This window comes from Cupressus sempervirens, chromosome 4, assembly GCF_028749045.1.
Source record: "Cupressus sempervirens isolate cs-2001-9-10 chromosome 4, ASM2874904v1, whole genome shotgun sequence".
Taxonomy (NCBI): domain Eukaryota; kingdom Viridiplantae; phylum Streptophyta; class Pinopsida; order Cupressales; family Cupressaceae; genus Cupressus; species Cupressus sempervirens.
Window position 1 is genome coordinate 338295450 of NC_143121.1, and position 25009 is coordinate 338320458.

At 35.0% G+C, this 25009-nt stretch overlaps 1 protein-coding gene across 1 annotated transcript in view; it reads left to right on the forward strand.

The window, feature by feature from the left end:
• The window catches only part of LOC149561409 (Carbohydrate-binding-like fold), a 193237-nt gene that overhangs the window by 23719 nt on the left and 144509 nt on the right, over positions 1-25009 (forward strand). The window contains exons 7-10 of the mRNA XM_089825132.1: positions 2552-2613; positions 2698-2781; positions 8719-8878; positions 19756-19871. Coding sequence (XP_089681258.1) covers positions 2552-2613; positions 2698-2781; positions 8719-8878; positions 19756-19871 — 422 coding nt within the window. The remainder of the gene's footprint in view (positions 1-2551; positions 2614-2697; positions 2782-8718; positions 8879-19755; positions 19872-25009) is intronic.

Below are 25009 nucleotides of genomic sequence, written 5' to 3' on the forward strand. Positions count from 1 at the left end.
ATACATACTAGAAATCTCTATGATTTAAACCTGTATCTCAAGATTATTTTCTTATTAATGTTTTCACTCAGGAAAAGACTAATTAGGGTGTTATATTTCTTTGACAAGTGAGGAACTAAATCATTCACCACATCTAGGATTGTTTGCTTGACTTTAATTTTTTATCTTTGTGTGAAATGCCGAATTTCGCAGATGGGTAGGTGGAGTCACTTGATCCTTGACAATTTCCCAAAAGTCATTTTCCTCCAATAATGAAGTTGCCAGACTTTCCAATGCAAGAAATTTAATGCACCATACAACCTATTTCTTTTAAATGGAGACTAGGTGATGTTATTATAAGGATTTTCTGCATTGAATATGCTTTTTAAAGAGCATGCCATGCCCATCACCACAAAGGCATTGCTTATACAAAACAAAGCACTACCATCATTAATAGTATTCTGTAGGTGATAGGGAGGCCGACAAGGGTGAAATACAAAAATAAATGTTTCAAATTTCAAAGGAGAACAACTAAGTTTATTTAGAAGAGGGACAAACTTAATGCTATCCATTCTGGCAGACCATATCTACATTATGATCCAAATTGAGTGTTTTCTCTTGGCAGACCATGCTTTGACAAAGACATAAATCTACATTGATCGACCAAGATAATGGAAGATGAATAAATTCTGCAACAGAACGATTGGAAAGTTTCATGTAGGCAGCAATTTGATTTAAAAGCAGTGATTATGTATAAGGCATCAACTTCCTGGAATAAGAAATTATTAAAATATAATTAAGTTGTGAAATCTGAGTTATTCTGCCAACACCAGCTAGGAAGGAGTCTTTCACCCACAAGATTGATCATCCCAAGAGGGTTTGTGTCCTCAAGAGGCTGAGATGAAATGGATTCCAAGTCTAGAATCAAAAGGGTTACAATCAAAGAAGAAGAATAAACTCAACATTCCCCTAAAGGGTCCCTGGCTTCTCTTTTATAGCCACTGGAGATGCCTCTTGGCTTTACCTGTTCTTGGCCTTTTGATTTTCCCTTTCTTTATAATTTAAATTTGAATTTGAGGGAAATAACAATGGCTTTATATAATTCTCTCTTAACTCACCATTAAAATAACTTAAACACTTCACTAAATTAGTTAAATAAAATTACCCTTATTGATTTACTTTTGAGGGATAATAGTGAATAACTAAATTAATTACTTTTATGACCTTATTAAATAATTTAAACATAGTTTTAATAATTTAATTATATTTTTCTTTCAATACCACTGACCTGATTACTGGTAAAAATAATTGTTTCAGATCAATTGCAGACCTTTGGCGTACCGTTCAAACTTCAAAAGCACCTATCGCATGTTTAAGCCACATTTTCCACTTATCTTTCCTGCTGTATGAAGTCACAAGCCACCGAAATGCTCTAGATTTGTCTTATCCATTCTGGTCAAACTTGCTGTTGATGTTTGTGTAGTTGTACCAAACTCCAGCTCTGAATTTGAGGGTTTGAACGGCCAGACCTATTGCAAATCACTTTGAGGTATTGAAACAATAAAATTCTTCTTCTCAATCATTAGCTGCTCCTATATGCAGGGAATTGAAGTATTGAGTAATGATGCTTCAGATGAATTCCCAAAACACAGCGCCTTCAGGGTTTGTATCGTAAAAACCAGAGAGTAAATGTTGCAGAGAAAAAATTGAATGAATTCCCAGGCAGAATTGTGCCTCTTATAAGCTATTCCCTCCAAAAAGCAATCGATTTTCTTCCATAAATCGACTTAGCCATTAATTTTTCCATATTTGCCTCTTTAAATTTTAATATTATAAAAGTCTAGGAATAATTAAGTTGGCCCCTTTTTATCAGCAAAAGTGGATAATTGAGTGCTAAGATTTTTTAAGCTTTTTGCTCCTTTATTTAATTATTCACATCATTCCTTTATTAGTTATTTGTTCTAGCCTTTGGGAATAGAAGTAATGGCTAGCAAAATGATCATTGTTTGAAGTTTGAACGCTAGGAAAGAGTGAACATTATATTACACCTCAATTTCTATTCAGAGAATTAGCTCTGCTGCCCCCATAAATGAGGAGTTCGTACAAAATATCATTTTTAATTAGAGTTGCATGTGACTACACCTCATAAGAATGAATGTAAAATTGGATGAAATTTTTTCATTAACACAATTTTTTCACGTGTCTCAATAAGTTGCATGTTTGTTGTATCTTAGGTTATGACACTAAGTCACATAGGTTTTGTTGTTGTTAACTTTTACACAATTTTTTTATGGAGGCCAATGAAAAAAACTGATTATACTCATGAAGAAGGATAAACTGAATATTGAAGTGAAATTGATAGCTTGAAGTAGAAAAAGCTATTTATCATAATGCCTTGATTTTGTTGAATAAGAGTTTGCTTTGTTGGCATGCAGTCCCCTGAGGACTATTCCACACATGAGACTTCTGCATAAAATTGGGGGGAAATGATCTATAATATTTGTTTACCATTGCTTTCTTAATTGACATGCTTGTTCATTGCTTGATTCTTATTAATTATCTTCAACTACAGGGACATACACGCTAGTTGCTTCCCACCCAATGTTAACAGTTGAAAAGCGAGGCTCTCATGAGGTTTGTTGTGTGCAAACATTATCCACATATATGGGAGTTCTTACTGAGGATGTTTTGGTGACCTGATCTTCATTTGGCTTGCAGATTGATGTAGATTTTGCTAATCTGGTAGTGGATGACATTTTCTTTGTACCCGGCTATGATATTGATGGATTGGTTGTGTCACAGGTATTCTTTTATTACTATTATAAGGAATGAATTCATTTCTTGTTTGTTGCTTACTTTAAAATAATTTCACAGTTGTAATTGATTGAAATTTTAATTAGTTTCCAATTACCGTAACTCTATAGCTTTTACCCACTTTTACCCATCCATCTGGATATGGATTTTGGCTCAAGATACTTTTTGACATCCAAACCCTTAGTAGGAGGCTCAGACTTCCCAATTCTTTTCAGTGTTTTCTTATTATATCATACCGGGCTTGGGGATCAATATCATAAACTGTCCTGTTATATGTCTAAAGAGGACATAAAGTTTTGATCAAATTAAATATCTTGAAGGGCTTTGGCAGGTGTATCTGGACCCTGTGTTTTCAAACTCTGAAAGCCTTGGCGCAAAATTACTACTTCATAGGATGAATTGCTAGCTGTTTGATAATCCCAATTTTGTCTGTGCTGATGATTGGTTGGGGCACCCTCCAAAATTTCCAAAATATCATCACACTCCAACTTTGTTTCCTCTGAAGGTAGTACAACCAGGGGCAATTCACTAAGGCCATTTGGTTCAACTGCTTCTTCCACCATGGCTGCAACATCTCCATCATGTGCAATTTGATCCCATTTTGCTGAGGGACCTTCCATATATGTAGGATCAACATGAGAGAGAAGGCGGAGTGTGCTATGAATGTACACCAAGTTCTCTGCTTTCTTTGACCCCAATTGGTTCCTCTTCAATGAATGAATAAAACCATAAGTGCTCTAGTTCCTCTCACAAGCTGAAGAACTAGCCACTTGTGACAACAATCTTATTGCAAAAGATTGCAACTTAGGAGTATCACCTCCATGGTTCCACCACTATTCTATAGGGTATTTCTTTGCTCACATATCTTATAAAGCTTCCACTGAAGCAAAATCACCTTGTCCACGTGAAAACTTATTCCATTGACTCCTTATAACCGAAGCCCCGTCATCTTGACCATAAATCTTTTTTATTGCAGCCCCAAACCCCTTCATTTCCTCTCTATCCTCATGTGGAGCTCTCTTCTGTATTATGCCATTTAGGATTCAAGGCATATGCAACACAATGAAGGGGTGTGTTCAACTTATTCCATCTTCCATGTAGTTTATCTTCTATCAAAGGATATAAAGAGGGATCTCTAGTATCTGTTATTGTCTTGATTCTTTCACACATGGAATCCATTTCCTCATAAATCTCCCTCAAACATGGCCTATCCGAGTCTGCAAATTTGATCACCTCACAAATGGGCCTAATAAATGCCACAACAAATCTAACATCAGCCCAAAAGTGATCATCAAGAACCAAACTTCTCACCTCAACTGTGGTGTCCGATGTAGTCTGTCTCCAAGAAGCCCATGCATCACTGATCACGGTGGAACACAAAGCTTCTTTGACTTCACAAAGGCAGTGAAGTAGAATAAAATAAGATGCAAACCTTGTATCAGCTAGTTTCAAAAGTTCCACTCTAGCAAATTTCCGATAAAGTGCCTGTGTGTGCTGATGGTTATAGATGAACATCTGAATTTTTCTGCCCTTTTCTATGAGATCTGAAATCCACTGGAATTTCCCAATATCTTAAAGTGCATTATTCAGTGAATGCACACAACATGGTGTCCAAAAAATATGTTTGAACTTCTTTAGCACCTTTAAACCTGCTGTTTTACAAACAGGGGCAGCTTCAGTAACAATTTGCACCACATGTGATGCCCATTCACCAATGGTAATGTTTGTTGCTCTAATCGAAGTTTTTCTTTATCGATTAGAGTAATGCCGAGCTTATCAGACCCAGGTGGCTTATACCCTGCTGGTCCATTATTGATAACTTTGACCATCTCTATAAAAAAGGGTGAACGGGCAACATTAAATGGTATTCCATTTGCATAAAAGAACCGTGCAATTGCTGCATCAACTACTTCTCGGCCTTGCATATCAAAAAGTCTATTAATTGGGTTTGAGCTGCCAATGGCTGGTCTCTTGTGCGACTGTGTATGTTGTGCTGCCACACCCCTACTAGAAGATGCATTTTGATTCATCTCTACTACATCTGTATGGAAAGATTGAGTTTCACTCATGTTACCAGTAGTTGCCCCTGTTGTTGAAGCATAAGAGGAGCTAACATTTTGATATATTTTCCCATCAGCCCTTTCTTGATCCCTCACAGCCTCAAGACGTATGCCTCATTTTCACAAGGTTCAACACCTTTTCCAGGTATACTAAGAAAATGAGCCTTCACCCTTGTGTAAGTACCTTGCCATGGTTTTGGACAATGTTTACATTCTGGACAAAAAAATTAAAAAAATTAGATTAAGAAAGCTTCAAATCAGACCTGTAACAACTTAGAACTCAGTTAAACTTAAATATTTACACTGACAGTGATTTTTTTTAAAACTATAATCAGTGATCACATACACAGTTTAAATTTTTTTAAAAATGTAGACTCACAGACACAGATTTTAAATTATTTAATTATATGATTTTCAATATTTTCCCTAATGTTTTCTGAGTGCTGGGCTAATAACTCAGACATTTCCTTTCATCAGCTAAGAATATCTAATGTTTTAAATTTTGCTGAGGGACAATCCACTCTTGTGTTCACCGACCATATTAAGGTTCCCACATGTGGCATTCAAGGAGATTTTCAGTTGTTTAGAGACGACTTTGGCTTTTTAAATTCATCTGATTAGGTGTAAAGGCAGGGGGGTTGTTGCTGGAAGGAGTTCAGGATCTTCTCTAGTCATCACCACAATTGTTTAATGACCAGCTAGCTTTGGTAACATCTATGCATATTTCAGACCTTATTCCAGGCATTACAAAGCTGTCATGGAAATTTGTCAAGCGTATTCAAGGGAACCCATGTATGAATGCATTAAAAATTTAAATGACTACTTTTAAATCTGCAATTATTATAGACCTGCAAGAATTGAAATTCATTTGGCTACCTACTGACGGTACTAAGCTTCAATTTTAAACATATAGAGTCCAAGTTGGACCTGTTGTGTTAGGTTTCCAGATGGCACAGACCCTGTGGTGTTGGGCGTTTCGGCGTCTGTGCTGGGCGTCTGTGTTGGGCGTTTGGGTGCCTGTCCTGCAAAACTCAAATGAAATGCTGGGTTACTGTGCTGCAAAACTCCATGGAAATGAAAAACAAGTCTGTGCCTGTGGCCGCTGCAAAACTCCAAGGAAATCTGTAAAACCTAGTTTCCAATGTCTGTGCCTCCTAGGGTTGAATACAGTTTAAACATAAAAATAAAGACTGAAGTTTATAATTAAAATATTTGTAATGCCTTTTAACATTTAAGTTTTAGTTTTTAGGTTATTTGTATAGTTTATGCATTTATGTATATATAAAACATATTATATGCAATAAAATAATTCTCTCACGCTAGAATCCAAAATAGCAGGAGATATAATAACACTATCCCACAAACATAAATATCTAGGAAGTTCAATGGGATATTTGTAAACATAAATATCTATGAAAATATCACAATATAAATATCTACATTTTTAATATAAAAATTTAAATATTTCTGGTTGCGTTCAGTTTCAGAATAAAAATTAAAAAATTAAAAGTGTGCCAACTTTCTAATGTTTAATAAGTTATTTAATAGAATAATAAAATGATGAAATATTTCTAAATTCTTAGTGGTTTTAATTATTTCTCAGCAAAATTTAAATATTTCTAATTATTGTTGGTTCACTTGGAATTCAGAATGAAAATATATTTTTTAAAAAGTGTTTTTAATGTTTTCAAAAGTTATGAATTTATTAAATATAATATTTATTATTAAAATATCTTAAATGATTTAATCATTTAAATTGTCATTGGTCTTAATTTGCATTAAAAACATTAAAATGAGGGCTAAAATATATAAAATTCTGAGACAAAATTGTCTGCTGGCACAACTCCCAATGCAGAAAGAAAACAAGTCTTGGTAACAGGTACGGAAACTTGGAAACCCTAGGTCGTGCCAAAAATTTGAACTGCCCTAAAAAACACCGACACCCTAGGTTTCACCAAAATATTTGCAAACTGTTCCACCAAAATATTTGCAAACTGTCACAAAAATAATTTGAAACCCTAGCTACAGACAATAAAATATTTAGGAAATTGAGCCCTACCTGAATACACCCATGTAGAAAGCTTGGCTCTCACAGAGTTGTGTGTCAAAATATGAAGTGCGTGAACAAAAAGAAATTATGTCACAAAATTGCGAGCATAGAAAACATGATTTATAGATGAATTGTGTCAAGACAACTAGAATCCCGAGCAGCAAAAACAACATTAGAACAGATAGGAATGGTGGACCAAAAAACATGAGCTGTGAAAGGTTGCATGAAAAGACCAGAAGGAAACCCCGACAGCCATGAAAGGTTGTGGAAAAGATTAAAAGAAAATCTTGTCGCAGGCAGCACAAAGTTCTGTCAGGATTTATACACAGCCCTTGGACATTAAAAAATGTGGCTGGGGCAAAAATGAGTAAAATAAAGCCCATGATTTTAACCTTTAACAACTGTGTGAAATCATCCTTCGAAAAAACCCAAACACTTCAGCAGAAAACGTAAAGATTTTGGAAAAAAATATCATTCTTTTGAAATATTTTCGCTAAAATATTCTGACAAAATATTTTTTCGGATGAAAACCATTTTCATAAGGATCCCTCTTGCTCTTTTACCATGTTACACAATGATAACTGATATATTATATATATTATTCAAAAAATGGAAGACATTGACCAAGTTCTTAAAGAGACAATTGATATTGGAAGAAATTAATACTGTCAGGATTTATACACAGAGCCGTTGGACTCGAAAAAATGTGGCTGGGCAAAAATGAGTAAAATAAAGCCCATGATTTTAAGCTTTCACAACTGTGTGAAATCACCCTTCCAAAAGACCCAAACACGTCAGCAGAAAACATAAAGATTTTGTTAAAAAATGTCACTCTTGAAATATTTTTACTAAAATATTCTAAGAAAATGTTTTTTAGAATGAAAACCCTTTTCATAAGGATCCCTCCTGCTCTTTTACCATGTTACACAATGATTACTGCTTTATATTATTCAAAAAATGGAATACATTGACCAAGTTCTTAAAGAAACAGTTGATAATAAAGAATAAATTATAATTTAGAAATTATCTAAACAGGCTAATATTACATTACTGACATCAATGGACAAATTCTATTTTTATTTAAATCTGTTGTACACTTTATTAGTAATAGTTTATAAGATCATAAAAATTAGTAAATGTTTTTACGCTAAAAAATAATCCTTAAAGCTAATATTTACATTTTTCGTAAGCTCAAACTAAGTTTGCATCCTCTAAGATGGCAACCTCTCTGAATAGATTTTACATGCACCAAACTTTGGTAGGTTATCTTTCTCGCTCATATGAGAAGATGTAGGCTGCCTCTATTTCTTAAAGCCATGTCTGTTATTTGAATGCAGTGAGATTGGTCAGCTATATTGTGGTTTGTTGGGTGACAGGTCCTCTTGAAACTTACATTCTGCATAATGCAGAAATGAGATACCTTTTAACTTGGTTTTGAGGAGCCAATGAATTGATTATTCGGTAGTAAAATTCAACACATTGATGTGCATTGAAATAGCATTGACAGAAGGATTATGATATGCAGAGTGTGATTGGTTATATGCTCTGAGGTCATGGGCAAGGTAGGAAAAATACTCTTGAACAACATACTCTTTGGAAGATGGCAATTAAATTCTGACGTAATGGCTAGAAAAAAATCTTTCTTGTGGGCACTATGCAGTTAAATATTCAAAATAAATTTTATTTTGATTTTAGGGGTTCTGCTAACAAAGAATCTCTTACATTTCAATACGATTTGTTTTGAATCCTGAAACTGCTGTGTGCTCTAGATTGGCATGGAGGTTACTTTACTTAGTTTTTTTTAATGTATTACAGGGCAATCCAGTTTTAGGCGTTCATGTATACCTGTATTCTGATGATGTTGTCGAGGTTCACTGCCCCCAGGGTGCTGGAGCAGCTCCATGGGAAAAACAAGCACTCTGTCATGCCATATCTGATGCAAATGGGAGATTTGCTTTTAAATCTATTCCTTGTGGTAGGTTTCCTGTTTTTTTGGTTATTCATATGCATAGAATAATTTCTTCTATACACTCATCAATAGGTGAATCAACAATGTACTCATCATTAGATGAATTAAGAATGTTATTTAAAAGATAAGGGGAGACTAATTTCACTTGGTGAAGTTTTAAGTGTCTACTAGGAGGAAGAGAGTTTTTACATGTTATGTTAGAGTTGTATAGTTTTACTAAATAAGTGTGCGATCAAAAATTGAAAGAATGAAATAAAAGACAGGAGAATCAGTGTTTTTTACTTGTGTTATGCTTTAACTAGTTTAGTCTAGTTGATGCATCTTGTTCAATCACTTTATTGTATTCAGCCTTGTGTACTTGTATAAGAGGTTTGGGCTAGGGAACCCTTCTAAAAAAATTGTAATTTTGTATTAAACATTCGGCCTTCTGCTTCTTGTTTTGTTTTTTTTCCCTGGTCGCCATTTGTTGTTCCTGTTGCTAGTGTTTTTACTGTTTTGTAGCTTTCAGTCTCTTGAACCCTTTTGGTAAAAAATTATCCTATCTTATCTTATCTGCACCATAACATGGCTGTTGTAAAAAGAAAACTGTTTTAAATTGTGATGATATCTTGATTTTTGGTGTTGGAGTCTTCCAAGATTTAAGAATTTGTCCAATGTATATTTCTTTTGGTCCATCAATTCTAGTTGAAATATAGACTAGAGACTCTTAACAATTTTTATTGCACAGATGTCCTATGGAATGCCTTGAATTTCCCTCGTCTTTCAAGAATCAAACATTTTGTCTGTATTTGTGGTAGATGAATTTGTCTATGAAAGGCTTGTTAGAGTGCAAAGGAAAAGCCAGTCTCTTAAGCCCAACTTAAGCAAGAATTAAGCAATGTGCCACTATCTAATGGTGTAAAATGTTAAACTGATTGAGACAAATCCATTAGTATTTTAATCCATATAATGACGACAGGTTAAGTTCAATTTTTTGATCTACCACAGTATACCGAATTTATAAAGCAGCATGGCACATGATAGTTTTGAATGTTGATAAATGTAGGCCTGCTTGCTTCCATGCAAACTTTCAGTCAATAAATCCATCCTACATTGTTGAAGAAGTGATCTCAGTCAGGAAGAAAGCCACTGCCCTGTTAGTAAAACTGGTCCTGTTTTAAGTGTTAATCCCAGATTGTAATTCTTAGCCATAAACTGTGAGCGGAAGTAACGAAATAAATCTTGATGATATCTTAATTAATGCCTTGAGCATTATATATAACTCTGTTGCATCAAATTTTCTAGTTTTCCATCATTTCATTCTTAGCATGGTTCATGTCGCATGCTAACCTAAAATATTGAAATGACAGAGAAAAAACTGTAAATGTTTTAAACTGGTTATAGGTTAATGTTTTGCACAGACAGTAACTCTAGCAACACATGGTAGCTTGAATGTTGAAAGTTTTCTTCCCTCTTAATCAAAATTGCCCCATTCAAAGTGCAAATCCCAGATTTTAGAACTTACATATAATTATTGTAACAGCAAGTAATGTGGAATAAATCCTGACAGAAACTTTAGTAATGCCTTGATTGGCATCCATAGCTCCGTGTTACATCAAATCTCCTGGTTTGTTATCATTTAATTTGTAGTATGGTTCATGTCACAAACTTAATTAGAAGACTTCCTTCCATTGTCAAATGCTAACTACATTTATGCAACCATAGTTAATGGAATTGAACTGTTACATAGGAATTTATGCCTGGTTAATTACTGTTAGTACATTTTATTTATGGACAACTTTGTAGGATTTAACATCCACCGCAATATCCAGGGACATGTCCCTATTATGAAGTAATTGGTAAAATATTTGCTTAATATTAACAGAGTCCGAGAGGTCAATACATACAAAAGAATAAAATGCTGTTTCCTTTGGAAACAATCGTAAATAATAGAAACATTCTATTCTATCTAAAAGAAAGCTAAAGAAAGCTAACAAATAACTCCACACTAACTAATATTAGAAACATTCTAATATTTACAATAAATTACAAATAGATAACTATTAACTAATAATAGAAGCTTATCTATTATCGTAATACCCTCCCTTAATGGTTAATCAATCCACAACACCAAGCTGTCCTCTGAATTAAACAAACTTATCAGAACCAAGAGGCTTGGTGAGAATGTTTGCAGTCTAATCTGTGGTAGGAACATACTGCAAGTCTATTATCCCGTCTTCAACTAGCTATCGTATGTAGTGACAATGAACATTCACATGCTTGGTTCGTTCAAGAAAGAACCTAGGTGTTATTCTTCAATAGGCTCTGTTGTTTAGATCTCATGCCTTGTTCCCACTCTGCAATTCCATTACCCTCGAAATATGTTGAGGTTCAAACACACTGTGAATGTTGGCCATGAAAACAAAGTTAGCTGACTGCAGGTTTGTTGTTTTTTCGAGCAGTTCTCCCATCAATGAGCTCATCATCATGAAGATCAACAAGTGTCTTAGCCCACCGCTTAGGTCGGAAAGGAGAATGACCAACATCAGTATCAGGAGATGCACTATGATCAAGTTTCTCATTTGAAGAATTTGAATCAAACTCAAGTGAAGTATCTACAAATCTGGGTGATCTTGGAGGAGAAGCTTGTGGTGTCTGTATGGGGATCATTGGCATAAACTAGAGCCATAGGAGCTCTTGGAGCCCTCCCATCGGGTGGATCTAATGGAAGCCTAACTCCCAAATCATGGGCCTTCATAGGTATCACAGAAGCTAGAGAAGTCATTAGAATGAAATCCCCCCCCCCCATTATCTGACCTAAGAGCAATAATAGATTTCTCACTCTTTTTCAACTAAAGGTTTAAACGTCTAAAAGACGAGAACTGCATTTGATTTCTTTTTAAGAAAATATACCCACCTTTTTCTACTGAAATCATCAATGAAGAACAAAAAGTACCTGGACCCAATAATAGGAGTGACAACCTGAAGTAGCTGAAGAAGCTCGCCATTAATCGCCATTGGTGAAAGGTGTGCGATGTTGCTTCCCAACTTGACATGTATCGCAAACACCAAGCTATTGAGTTTGAATCTCTGACAAACCTTGGACAAGCTCTTCCCGAGCAAGTTGAGAGAGATAATGCACATTTAAGTGCCCATATTTCTAACGCCAAAGTGTGCTAACAGAAGATTGCCGAGCAGCCATAGCTAAGTCTCGAGAATCACCAAAATCAGTAAGTTGAAAAAGACCATGATCCTCAAAATCTACTACAACAATAGATTGAGGCGCTCTATCAGTGATGTTACAGTGATGTGAGCTTCACATTCAACTGTGGATAATGTTGCAGCAACTGACTGACTAAGAGTGGATTTAGTTCCATCTTTGGAATGTAGTACACATCAAGGAAAATGAAATTCCTCCCAATAGATTGAATCTGAATGTTGCCTTTTTCAACAACAATGTACTATTCTTTGTCATGAAAATAACAAAATCTGAATAAGGCTAGTAGTCAGTGAATCAATCTTTGCGGTGGGTGAAATGACGAGAGGTACTTGAATTAATGTACGAGGTAGACACCTTCACATGATCTATAGGTCTTTTAGCCATGAAGGCACAAAAGGTAGATTTTGTCTACTCAGTGTGCTCTACACTGTTCTCTTTAGGTTGCAAACCTGATTGCTTAGATTGGGTAGCTAAGTGTTTTCCGACATTCAACCTTCATGTGACCAAACTTGTGGCAATAATTGCATTGAATGTTGTTCTTCCAGGAGCCTTATGAATCTGGAGCAGAGGATTTTGTGCTGAGACTTGCCTTTATCCTTCTGAAATGATTTAGCAGCAAATGCTTGCTCTGTGGGGTGGAATTGGAATTGCTACCGAACTGTCGTTTCCACCAATCTTGCTGAAGTAGGAGAGTGCAGAGATCTTGAGTTTCAGATAAACACCAGAAGAAGTGATGTTGAGAGTCTTGATAAAATCATCGTAGGACTTGAATAAACTCTTAAGAGTGATGACCACAAAGTCCTCTTCCTCCATCTTACTACCAGGCAAGCAACTGATCACGGATTTCTTGAATCCTACCTAGAGCAGTGTTCGCTAATCCACGATAATAGAAAACTGAGTGTTCAAAATGAAAGATGTTCTTTTGTTAGAAATCTCATGAAGATTCTTGAGATGTGCCCACATCTCTGCAACTGTCTTGTCGGATGGAATCTAAGAGAGCTGATCATCAGCTACTGATAATTTGAGAAGCATCATTGCCTCCCAATTATTCAAATCCCATGTATGTTGATCAGTATCAGGGGTAGTCAAACGCTGTGTAACACAACACAATCTGACCATTATTCTGATTTTCAAAAATTGCTATTATCCGTTGGTTCTAAGTGCCATAATTCCGACCATTGAATTTTGAATTGCTCTCGAAGCAAAATATTAGTCAGAGATGTTGTAACACGTTTTTTAATGAAGAAGCGTGAAAATTTGTGAAGGTAGGTACTTTGATGCAAAAAATTGGAAAACCCAAAAAAATTGAAGGGGTACCTAGAAGAGAGCTCGAAAAACCCAAAAAGAATATGTTGTTGGTTTTTGGATCTACTGGCTCAAACATTGAGACAAAAAAATCGAGGCACCTAGAAAAATCCAACTACAACCCAATTGGGCTCTCGAAGAACCCATCAAGAAATTTGTAATAAAAAAAACATTGAGCCCAAAAATTAGGGTTTCGAATAGAGACGTGGGCCATGAAATTAATGGTGAATCTAGAACAAAAAACAGTGTGTGGGCGCAAATTTGTTACTAAGGGTTTTAAGAAATCCTTGGCATCGCTCCCAATCCTAGATGTGTAGAAAAAATGGACAAAAATGGCCAGAAAAACAAACAAACATGAATATTGATGGTCAATATTCTTAGAGAAACCCTAGTTCGAAGCAAATATTTTAGAAAAATAATTTCAAAAATAGGGTTTGATAATTTCAAAAAAAGAAATTATGATTTTCGAAAAAATTAAAGAAGTGGCTTTTATGTAAAATACTTGCTTAATATTAACAAATATCGAGAGGTCAATTTATACAAAAGAATAAAACAATATTTCCTTGGAAACGATTGTAAAGAATAGAAACATTCTATTCTAGCTAAAAGAAAGCTAGAGAAAGGTAACAGATAACTACAGACTAACTAATATGAGAAACATTCTAATATTATATAGATCACAAATAGAAAGCTTATTTGTAGAAAATTGAAAGTCTTCCTTTTATGCCATCATAGCTAAAAGACCCACAAGCCATGTAAATTTTTCTACTTTGTATATATATTCTAGTGCTTCTCAATATTTCACTCAGAGGCATGATTGGTTTACAAATCTTTCTCCCTTTACTGATTCAATAAATATCCAGAGGAGGTGAAGAGTATACTGTTGTTAGCAAGGGCAATGTACAAATATAGTCTAATGGGAGGAATCTCATTTTCCTCAATGTATACTATGTTCCTGGCATGGAACATGACTTATTCTTAGTGAGTGAGATCATGTGACATTTTCTTTAACTTGATGTGGTACTTAGCTCACACAAGTGCCTGATTGTTGATTGTGCGACACACACTTCTGTTGTTGTTGGTATTGAGGATAATGGTCTATATAGACTTGTTGATAATGGTGATTCCCACGAGCATTCCTTCACAACTAAATCATCTTCTATCAACAGTCTTTCACATCAACGATATGGCTACCTGAACATTCAGTATCTTACTCAACTTGTCTGGGATGATTTAGTACTTGGCCTATGTGAAATTCAAACTCAAAATCAGGGAGTTTGTGGAGCTTGTTAGACTGGAAAGCAACATAGGACGCTGTTCAAGGATGGTGATTCATGGTGAGCCTTTAAGGTACTACAATTGATCCATGTTGATGTATGTGGTCCAATGAATACTCCTGTTATTGTGTGTAGGTATTTATTGCTTCTTGTTGATGATTTCAGTAGAAAAATGTGTTTGTACTTTCTTGAACAGAAATCAGAGGTGTTTACTATATTTTAAAAATTTAAGGCCTTAGTACAAAAAAAGTTTGATTGTTCTATTATATCTGTTAGTTCTGATAATTGGGGGCAATTTTGTTCTACTGCTTTCTCCACTTTCTATTATACGCATAGCATTCAACGTCACTTATGTGTGTAGGTATTTATTGCTTCTTGTTGATGATTTCAGTAGAAAAATGTGTTTGTACTTTCTTGAACAGAAATCAGAGGTGTTTACTATATTTTAAAAATTTAAGGCCTTAGTACCAAAAAAGTTTGATTGTTCTATTATATCTGTTAGTTCTGATAATTGGGGGCAATTTTGTTCTACTGCTTTCTCCACTTTCTATTATATGCCACTTAACAAAACAACGTTGTAGAGTGGCACAATGTCACAATTACATAAATGTTCTTAAGAAATATTTGGCAAAAGTAATGTTTACAGCGGTCTATCTTCTTAATAGGTATATAACACATGTTGTGAAGGTAAAGACGTAATGTTTACCTATGATCTTCCATTAGGAATTTGTTAGTGTAAATAATTAATTATCATTACACTTTACTTAAGTTTACTTAGGAATGTGCATAAATGCGAGCTGTCTTGTTGACAACACAGGTGTTCGCAACTTATTTGAGTACATGGTGTCTACAACATCTCTTTATGAGATACACCTATGTAAACTTATCCTCTCATCATCACACAAACTCCTATGCTCAATGGAGGATAATCCACTCTTGGTGGACATGTGCTTAGTTGTGATGTTTATCTCTTTGCTGAATCCTAGTCATTCTAGATGCCTTTATATACGGGCACTTCTAGTGTGTATTCAGTCATCCAATATCTAGTTATCTGATATCCATTCTCATTTGATCATCATTAGTCTCTCTTGTGCTATCTATTGAGCTTCTTGATCTTGGTCTTGAATTATTGCCTTAGGCAAATTCTTACATGGTATCAGTGCTATACCAAATTCTTATAGAAGTATTTGGCTCTTTAGCATATGTTTGGATTCTTGATGCTTAACACTCCAAGTTGGATTCCAAGAGTTAGAAGCTTATGTTTATAGGTTACAATGATAACCACAAAGTTTACAAACTGTTTGATGTAGACATTGATCGTCTTATCTCCAGTCGTGATATTGTCTTTGATGAAGAACAAGGACCATTTCTCTCTTCCTCATCTGAGCAAAATTATGAGGATCAACCTTTGAAGGCCTCTGATTTGGGTGTCCGTCTTTCGTTAGGTCCAATTGATGGGAGGGATGATGTAGAATTTGAATTTGATGATGCACTGCGTGACTTTCTTGCAGATGATGCTAATCTTAAACATGTTGCTGATCGTACTCCACCTCCAGTTATTCCTCTTCTTGATGTTGGCACATCTACTCTCCGATATAAATGGTGGGCTAAGACTAGCAGTATCAGAGATCTTCGTCATGATGAGCTCATTGAGGGTAGACCTTTTAGAAATATGGGAAAGCAGCTAGAAGTTGTTAACTTTTCTCTCATGGCCAACCTTCATAGTATTTATGAGCTTGAGACATTCAAAGAGGCCAAAACGATTCCAGAGTGGGAACAGGCTATAAATGTAGAATACTAGAGTCTCCTGAAGAGTTGCACCTAGATTCTCTTTGAGCTTCCTCTAGGGAAGAAACCCATTAGTTTCAAATGGATGGATAAGGTCAAGTGTCATGTTGGTGATATCTTAGATAAATACAACACTTGATTAGTTGCTCGAGGGTTCACATACAGTGAGGACATTGACTATGAGGAGACTTTTGTTGCTACTACCATGATGAGTACAATTTGTCTTCTTACCATTGCAGCTCAAATTTGTCTTCTCTCATAATTTGAAGTTAAATCTCCTCTACAGTCATATCTTCCCAAATCACCATTTTTCCATAGTTACATTGTGTAACCTTTATTCTGTCGATTGCTTAGTATAGCCAATAAATATATACAACTTTGTCCTTGGCAGGAATGCACGACATGAACATGAATAATCCAGACTTGTGAGCACAATATACCAAGAGCGACTTAAAGTTTGGGAAGACACTCACCCAACGAGGTTCCAGAGCGCAGTCTGAAGCATAAGGTATTCGACATGAATGGCAACAACATGAATGCAAAGGTTTCAAACATGCGAGCACGTTGGATGAGTGGATACACAAAGCTTGCAATAGCAATAACCTAACGAAGATTCAGAGTCCAGACCTTTATAGAAGCAACAATAGTGCCATAATAGAAGTAATACAATGTACTTATTGATGGTCTCCTTCTTGATTAGTCTTCCTTGGCAGTGATATTTTGGAATGTCTGAAAGGATTTTGGTGAAGGATGTAAAGTTGTAAACGTTTGTATTTATAGTTTCAGCTTCATACCTATATGCTAGTTGTGCACGATAAATTTTGCCATAGACATATTTCTCCTTTTCATCTATTTCAGAACTCTTTTTTGCTGTGGAGCATGTAGAGTAGATTATTGTGCGCATACGATTCTCCTTGTAGAATCCCTTGGATTGATTGGAGGTGAGTTTCGACCATTATTTGATCTCATCGACTAGATAGGTTTATCCATTTCCTTCTGAGTTACCGATTCAAGTTCGGGGATGGAATCTGGTTCAAGTTCGGTTCATGGTTTAGGGTAAATGTTTTTTTTCTCTATTGGGTTCGTAAGCTTATATATAGCATTGGAATTTTACAAGAAAACTATAAAAAACTAAATACTTCCAATCTCAGAATTTCACAAATATGTGGTCACCTAGAAACTCAAATAATGACTATTTGTAGTTGTTTGTATACTATCACTTCACATAGAATCACAATAAACATGCGGAAACCAATATTTGATAATGTTAAGAAATTAAATAGACATACTCAGAATGTTGCTACAATCATTTCGTACTTTTGTTATAAGTACCTCAGGCTGAAAAATAGAAGAAATTCGAATATTTTGCTCAGTTTTACTCTATAGCGCAAACCTGGATGAATCCATAGTCCAAAATTCGAACCTTGTCCAGAGTTACTGCTAACTCAGGCGTGAATCCGGACGCGTGCGAACTTGGACCCGAATCCTAGCAACAGGGTCCAAACCTAGTAACCTAGATTTTCTTTGAATGCTAGCAAATTGGGGAATAATTGATTTATTTTCCAAGAAGTAGGTGCACACTGTCCTAGAAAAGTCACAAACAATCACGAAGGAAAACTTTGTTATAAACAAAATGGGGTCTTCCTTGGACCACACAAATAAGTACAAATCGGGTCCAAGGATCCTTTGGCACTCTATGCTTTATTGGCTTCAAATGGGCATTGACTATGTTTAACCCAGAGTAACACTGGGATGTGTTCCCCCCTCCCTCATGTCCTAGAGATGGCTATGCATCAGAAACTTGGGTACTCCGTTCCCTTGTCCCCAACAACACCACCAGATTTTGCTACGTCACCCAAGGATGGGGGAACACCCCGATGACTACTATTTGCTGATTTGACTACTAATGTTATGTTCCAGTTCAATGCAAGGTTCAAGTATTTACTCTTTTAAATCTTTATATCTTATATTGTAAGACATCTTTTCATACCTAGCATTTTAAGTACCATATGTATAGTATATTGAACCCCTCCTGATCCCCTGCCGCTATCCCTAAATTAAAGCCCCTTTTACCCCCATCCCCCCGTCTTAAAAACTTATCCCCTTGTTCTGCCGTTGCCTCGTGCCCGAACACGATGTAACTATGGTTTTACCATTTTGCATCTTGTACACACATTAACTTGATTGGTTCATTATTTCCTTTTTATTACCTTCCTCATATATGTATAAGATAGAATGTATTCAGTTGACGAAAATAATCACTCACCATTAACTTAGGGAGAGGCCGTATTCTTCTTTCTTAGTGTTGACAAATCCAAATATTTTAATAGCTTATACCTTTTATGCAAAAATATAGTGTTATTTTCCGTTTTTCCAATGCACATGATCAGTCTTTTGAGATCAATAAGCTTCTACAATCCCTTGTCACCAAATACCAATAGCAATCGTCTTGTCACTTTGTGGTGTTTGGACTATCATAAATTTGGAGCCTTGAAATTTGTTATAAAGACCATGACTCATATGTGTCTAATTGATAAAAAGAAGATTCTTTTTTATATTTGGAATATATTGAACATTCTTGAACACATAGTCAACATTGCTTACTATGACAAAAACATCACCACAGTTTTGGACATAATGAGTCCAGTCACCTCCTTAATTTGTAAATATACTTTCATGTTTATCCTCACTGAGAGATCATAGCAATCTTTGTGGCATCTATAGTGCTTAGAGGAACCTGAGACGAAGTAACAGATTCACTTCCAGGATTGTTCATTGGATGTCAGAAATGCAAATACATCTTTTACCTTTGGCTCATTTGCTTCATGCTCAGAAGTAATGCCAAAAGTTAAGTTTTAGTTTTGAAATTAACATGGTGTACCCAAAGAAATGCAATCCAATTGAACCAATGATTGAAGATAAAACTGCTTCTGGCTTATGTTAAATGATCATCAAGGTCCAGACTACAAACGTGATTCTGTCAGTTCATGCCATTTTTTTTAATAGAAATCAGAACTAACATAATAAATAAAAACCGTGTTTGTTGAATTCATGCCAATAACAAATTTAACAAAACATATCTTGAGTTTTCTAGTGTTGCAATAGCTCAATTCACAATTCTTTTCAATAGTTTTCCATCCACATTGTCATGACACATTGTTGATCTGAATATTTTTCTTGGCCATATGTTGCTGCTGTTATATTTTGATCATTAACAGGTTGAAAATTAGATTACTAGTGCTTTTAAATACAAGAAAATTCTATTATATAAACTTTTAAATAAGGTGTGAAACTGATGTTACTTTTTCATATAGGAAAATACAGGCTATTACCTTTTTACAAAGGAGAGAATACAATATTTGATGTGTCACCTCCTTCTATGGAACTTCTGGTGGAGCATACTCAAGTTACCATATCTCAGCCCTTCCAGGTCAAACAATGTGCCAATTTCTTTTTAGTTTATTTTTCTTTATTTCTCATTTATAATGAATTGCAATGTAATTGTGTGTGGAGTGTCATTTCATCATTTTAATGAAAATTAACATCTTTGCATAGTCAAATATGCAATACAGATTCCATGATGGAAACAAAGGTCTTTGTATGGCCAACATTATACTCGAGTAATCGAAGTAAAAACAATGTTGAAAAAGTAGCTAGGGGGTTTCTCACATATTTTCTATGTTCCCTCGAGTTTTTGGTACGGGGATGGCGGGGGACGGTGGGATGGGTTTCCGGGATGGCAAATTTTTTTGGCAATTTTGGAGACGGGGGGGGACGGCAAATGGGGACGGCTATATATATATATAGGAAAATTTTAAAATATACATTGAAATTTGTAAACATACATGTCATTCATATGAAACTAAGCACAAAGCATGTCATTTAAACATAATAGAACCATAACATACAAAATTTGAATGCCATCTACAAAATAATATCCGATTTTACTATTTAAGTACCCAATTGTCAGAATGCATATTAATACAATATCAGAGAACATTGAACAATGAACATTAAGTTATTAACAGTTGTCAATATCATAAAACTCATAATGATAAGCATGATAAATCTGAAAATCAAAATCAAAATTTGCCCAAAGCTATAGGCCCAAAGGCTAGAGGGCTGCCATAAAGTAATAAGTATCATATTATCAATGTATCATAATCATGTTCATGTTCAACACAAAAAGCAAAACATAGAAAATGACGTAGACTGCTGCTCCTATTCTGCCTCTATTGCCATGGCATCAAAATCAGAGTCCTCCTCACTGTCATCCTCCGCAGGAAGCGTAGTCTCATCTAATGGAACCCCAACCAGTCCTGGTGTTGTGTCATCCTCATCTATCTGGGCCACATCCTCAGTGTAACGCCCCGTCAAGGGATCCAAAGGAATTAACCTAAAGTTTTACTAAATTTACCAAGCATTTTTTTTTTTTTAAACAAGAAAGATAACATCATACACATCAAACATATAGTCGTGGAAGCAATGACATACAATCAACTCTAAGTATACATAATAGGTACATTCCTTAAGGATCCCATGACGTTGAGTCACACTTAATTAATTGAAACTAAGCCTAACAACCAACACATCCATATGAATAATAGAAAGTTCAAAGTCCATAATATTCATTTGTTTCGAATGCCTCTTGGCAAATGAGATTCAGAATGCTCAATCATCCACTGTACATGTCACAGGGTACAAAAGGTTGAAAAGAATATACATATGTAAACATAAAGATGCATCATCCTCATTAAATTTATGATTCAAGTACAATAAAGCAAATGAAACTAATAACATACATGATACATTCATCTATCATAAAACACAATTAATCTAAGTGCGCGGTTCCTCCCAACCGTCAATAGCATCATTAGACCATCGTGGGCCCCTAGCCATCCCTCCGTGCGTAACATCCCAAGTCACCGAAGAGATCATCGATATTATCATAGTAGGAATGTCACTCCTAAAACATACTACATCATATGCAAAAAGAAATCTAACATGCTACAACTTATACATAAGAAATCTAATCATGCAAAATAAAGCATAAGATAATTCTGTAAGTAAATAGCATCATCTATCACATGCTAATCATCAATATAAAGAAACATGTCAGTAATTACATCCATCATAATGATCCAAGAACATAATGAAGGTAAATGCGAACAAAGATAGCGCTGAAGGTGATAGTCTCAAGTCAAAATCCACATGTCAAGAGTACATCATCCAAAAATTACCAATCATCATCAATGAAAGTAAATAACCACAATAAGCGCATCCAACAATAAGTACACCACTAGAGGTACACACAAAATCTACAGAGGAGACTTAGGCTACATTCTAGGGAGTGTCATCACATGGCTGCTTGAGTTACCCTGGACTGGTCTCTCATTAGACCCCGAACCCTCAAGCATTGAGTTACCCTGGACTGGTTGCTCTGAACCCCGGACCCTCAACGTGGCACATGTGGAACTAGAAAGCCCTCTCATGAAGATGAGGCAATCATCCCATTCCCATCCTTAGTCTATACAAGCACTCAGGGTATGGGTGGGTCAAATATCCCTAACTTATCTTTTTAGTGTGTTTCCCCAAAAATATTAATTACTAGATTATCACTTATTATTTAACTTGCAATAGGTTACCCTGGTACTGACCACTTTGGGCCCCGAACCCCTACTGCAAGCCACTCCCAAAGACATGTACCTAGACAACCTCTCTTAAGAACTTAATACACAGTTGTGTCCCATACCACAACATTCATAATAATCAAACTCGGACCCATAACAGATAACCTAGCAATAAGATGGTACTTCCACCCAAATGCACATAAATGCTCCACAAAGTAAACCTCATAAATATAATTTTCAATTTGAATCACAGGACATATCATGTAATCCATCCACATAAACACTATAAAAGAAATCTCACAAAACCTCTGGTGTACGCTCATGAAATCACAAATCAAAGAATCATATAAAAGCACCTCAGTCCTATACAAGCGAGTGGAAAGCATCAAAAGATAATCTACTATATTGACATTAGTTCCTCAGGAGCAACTGAAAGGCATCAAATAATAAATCACAGTATCCACCGGTTCTCGACAAGCAACCGGAAAATATTTCAAATAATACTTGCTGAATTATCAATGAAGTAAAATATGACTTAATTAAAGATCAATAATAAATTCAATACTTAAACGGACATCTTTTGTTATTAACTAATCTTAATTAGATCACATCTAATTGGATTAATTAATATATAAATTCGTAATCTTAGACCCCAATAATAATAACATAATTAAAACTCAATTAAGTATTATTAAAAATTAGATCATTTAATTTAAACATTTCAAATATAACGTAGGATTATCTCCCATTATTTCAAAAACATTCTAAAGATATTTATTTGCTTATTTAAAACATTTATTGCTTTACAATTTTTGATAAACCCAAAATCTTCAAATGACAATAATCGAAAAACTTCAATTATTATCCTTAATTAAACTAAATTTAATTAAAGTAATTATTAAATTTTGAATATAAAACTATATTATTATTATTATTTAATTATTTATTAAATAACAAATAACACTTTCATCAAAACTATTAATAATTAATAGTTAAACAATAATATTTATGAACTTTAATAATATATAAGTATATTTATGAGAACTATTAACGCAGCGATTATTAGAACTTCATAGAGTTAAACTCTATATAACATATTAAAAGAAAACGATGTTAAAAGTTTTTTTTTAAAGCGAATATAAATCGCTGGTTGGCTCAATGATAGGCCGTGTGGTCTGTTAATACAGACGTGTGGCAGAACACTCAAAATCCATTTGTTAAATTTACCTCATCCCTTTTTCAATAATAAAATGAACACCATTCGTACAAATTTAATAAGACTATCAAAACTACGACGCACCCATTATCACTTTGAAGATGATTACACTTACAGGAAGATACATCAAAGCTGTGTGTAATCTTGCAGAGGAGATATTGTTTATATATATTAAATGTTGAAATCCAAAGCGTCAGCAATCTGTAAAAATGAACACTGAGTATTTAAATTGCATGAAGGTGTGTTGAAGACATTTGCAGCAGGGATAAAAGATCTGGTAGCTGCCACTTATTATTAGTTGTCAGCAGTATTCCGCCCAGTGATGCCCATAAAGGATGATTAATAGGAAAAGCCTTTACTTCCTTCGTTGACATATTCAATTGTTTTGTTCATTCCTAAGACAGACCATCTTCCGTTGCATCTCTAATGATGAATTTCTAAGTGGGTAATTAACTTTGGCAGCGAAGATTTGCTGTAATCAAATGGGCTTTTGTGAAGTGCAAATTATGCAGATTCAGGAGGATAAGATTATTGCGAAGAGCTCTCCAGATACGGCAGAACTCTATTAGGGTTCCTTTGCAGGTGTTGAGGCTTTGCAAGAACATTATGGTCAAAATAACATTCCTTGTGAAGGACTGGAACTCTTTCTAAACGCTGCACTGGACTTTCAATTCATTGCAATTTTCCTATAGCAGTCAGTATGTTTTGAACCTTGGCCTATGTGTACTGCTGGCCGTTGGATGTTTTGACAGTATCTATGTTATTATGGTAATTTAGAATTAATATTAATAAACAAAATTTAATATTAAATTTCACAATATGATAAAAGGGAAAGCATTTTAAAGTTATAGGCGATTTAATTTTGCTGGAGGATGAACTAAGCCACTGACACTCGAATACTAGACATGGCATAAGAATGCTGCATTAACACATTTTAAATCTTGGATCGATCGCAATTGGCTGTAATGCCAAGATTAGCTCTCATTCTTCAATGATAAACTACATTCAATTAAATTCCATACTCAGGAAAAAGGGCCACAGATTATAAATCTAGGAGGATAAAGAGATTCAATTATATTATGCAAAGACTGCGTCAAGTTCTAGAGCGAGTAGGAGTAGCAAGACAATAGTAAAAACAACAGGGCAGAGAAATTGGGTGCCACTGGCAGAAGAGGAAGTGATGACGGAGTTTTGTCAAAATGTTAAGTGTATACATATTCATATTTATATCCATTCACATGAGGATTCTAACCATCGGCAGCTGAAGCATAAAATGGGAGTTTTCCAGATTGGGTTTCCTTTGAAATAAATACGCTGAATTGTAAACTAACCGTAATGGTTTATAATTTATATCTCTGAAATCTGTGGGAAAGCATTGCCCTTGGTAACAAGAGGATATGGTTCTAGTTTGGTTTCGAAAGGTATTTTTCTTGAGCCATGTCATCTTTCACGATTAATATATACCGTGAAGAAAATGCAACCTTCTAAAACTCTCTATATATTACATCACAAATTCTTATCTCTCTCTTTTAAATCTATAAAATAATTTCAGAACTGTACCTAATGGAATAGAGAAGTTTCCTTTTCGAATGTCCTAAGGAGAATTTATCATTTCCCAAAACTCGTTGCTGGGTTGAACTGAATGGTAGCACAACTCGAGGCAAATTGGAAGAATACCAACCCCAGAACTCTACTTAGTCTCAGTCACTTATGAGAAAATTA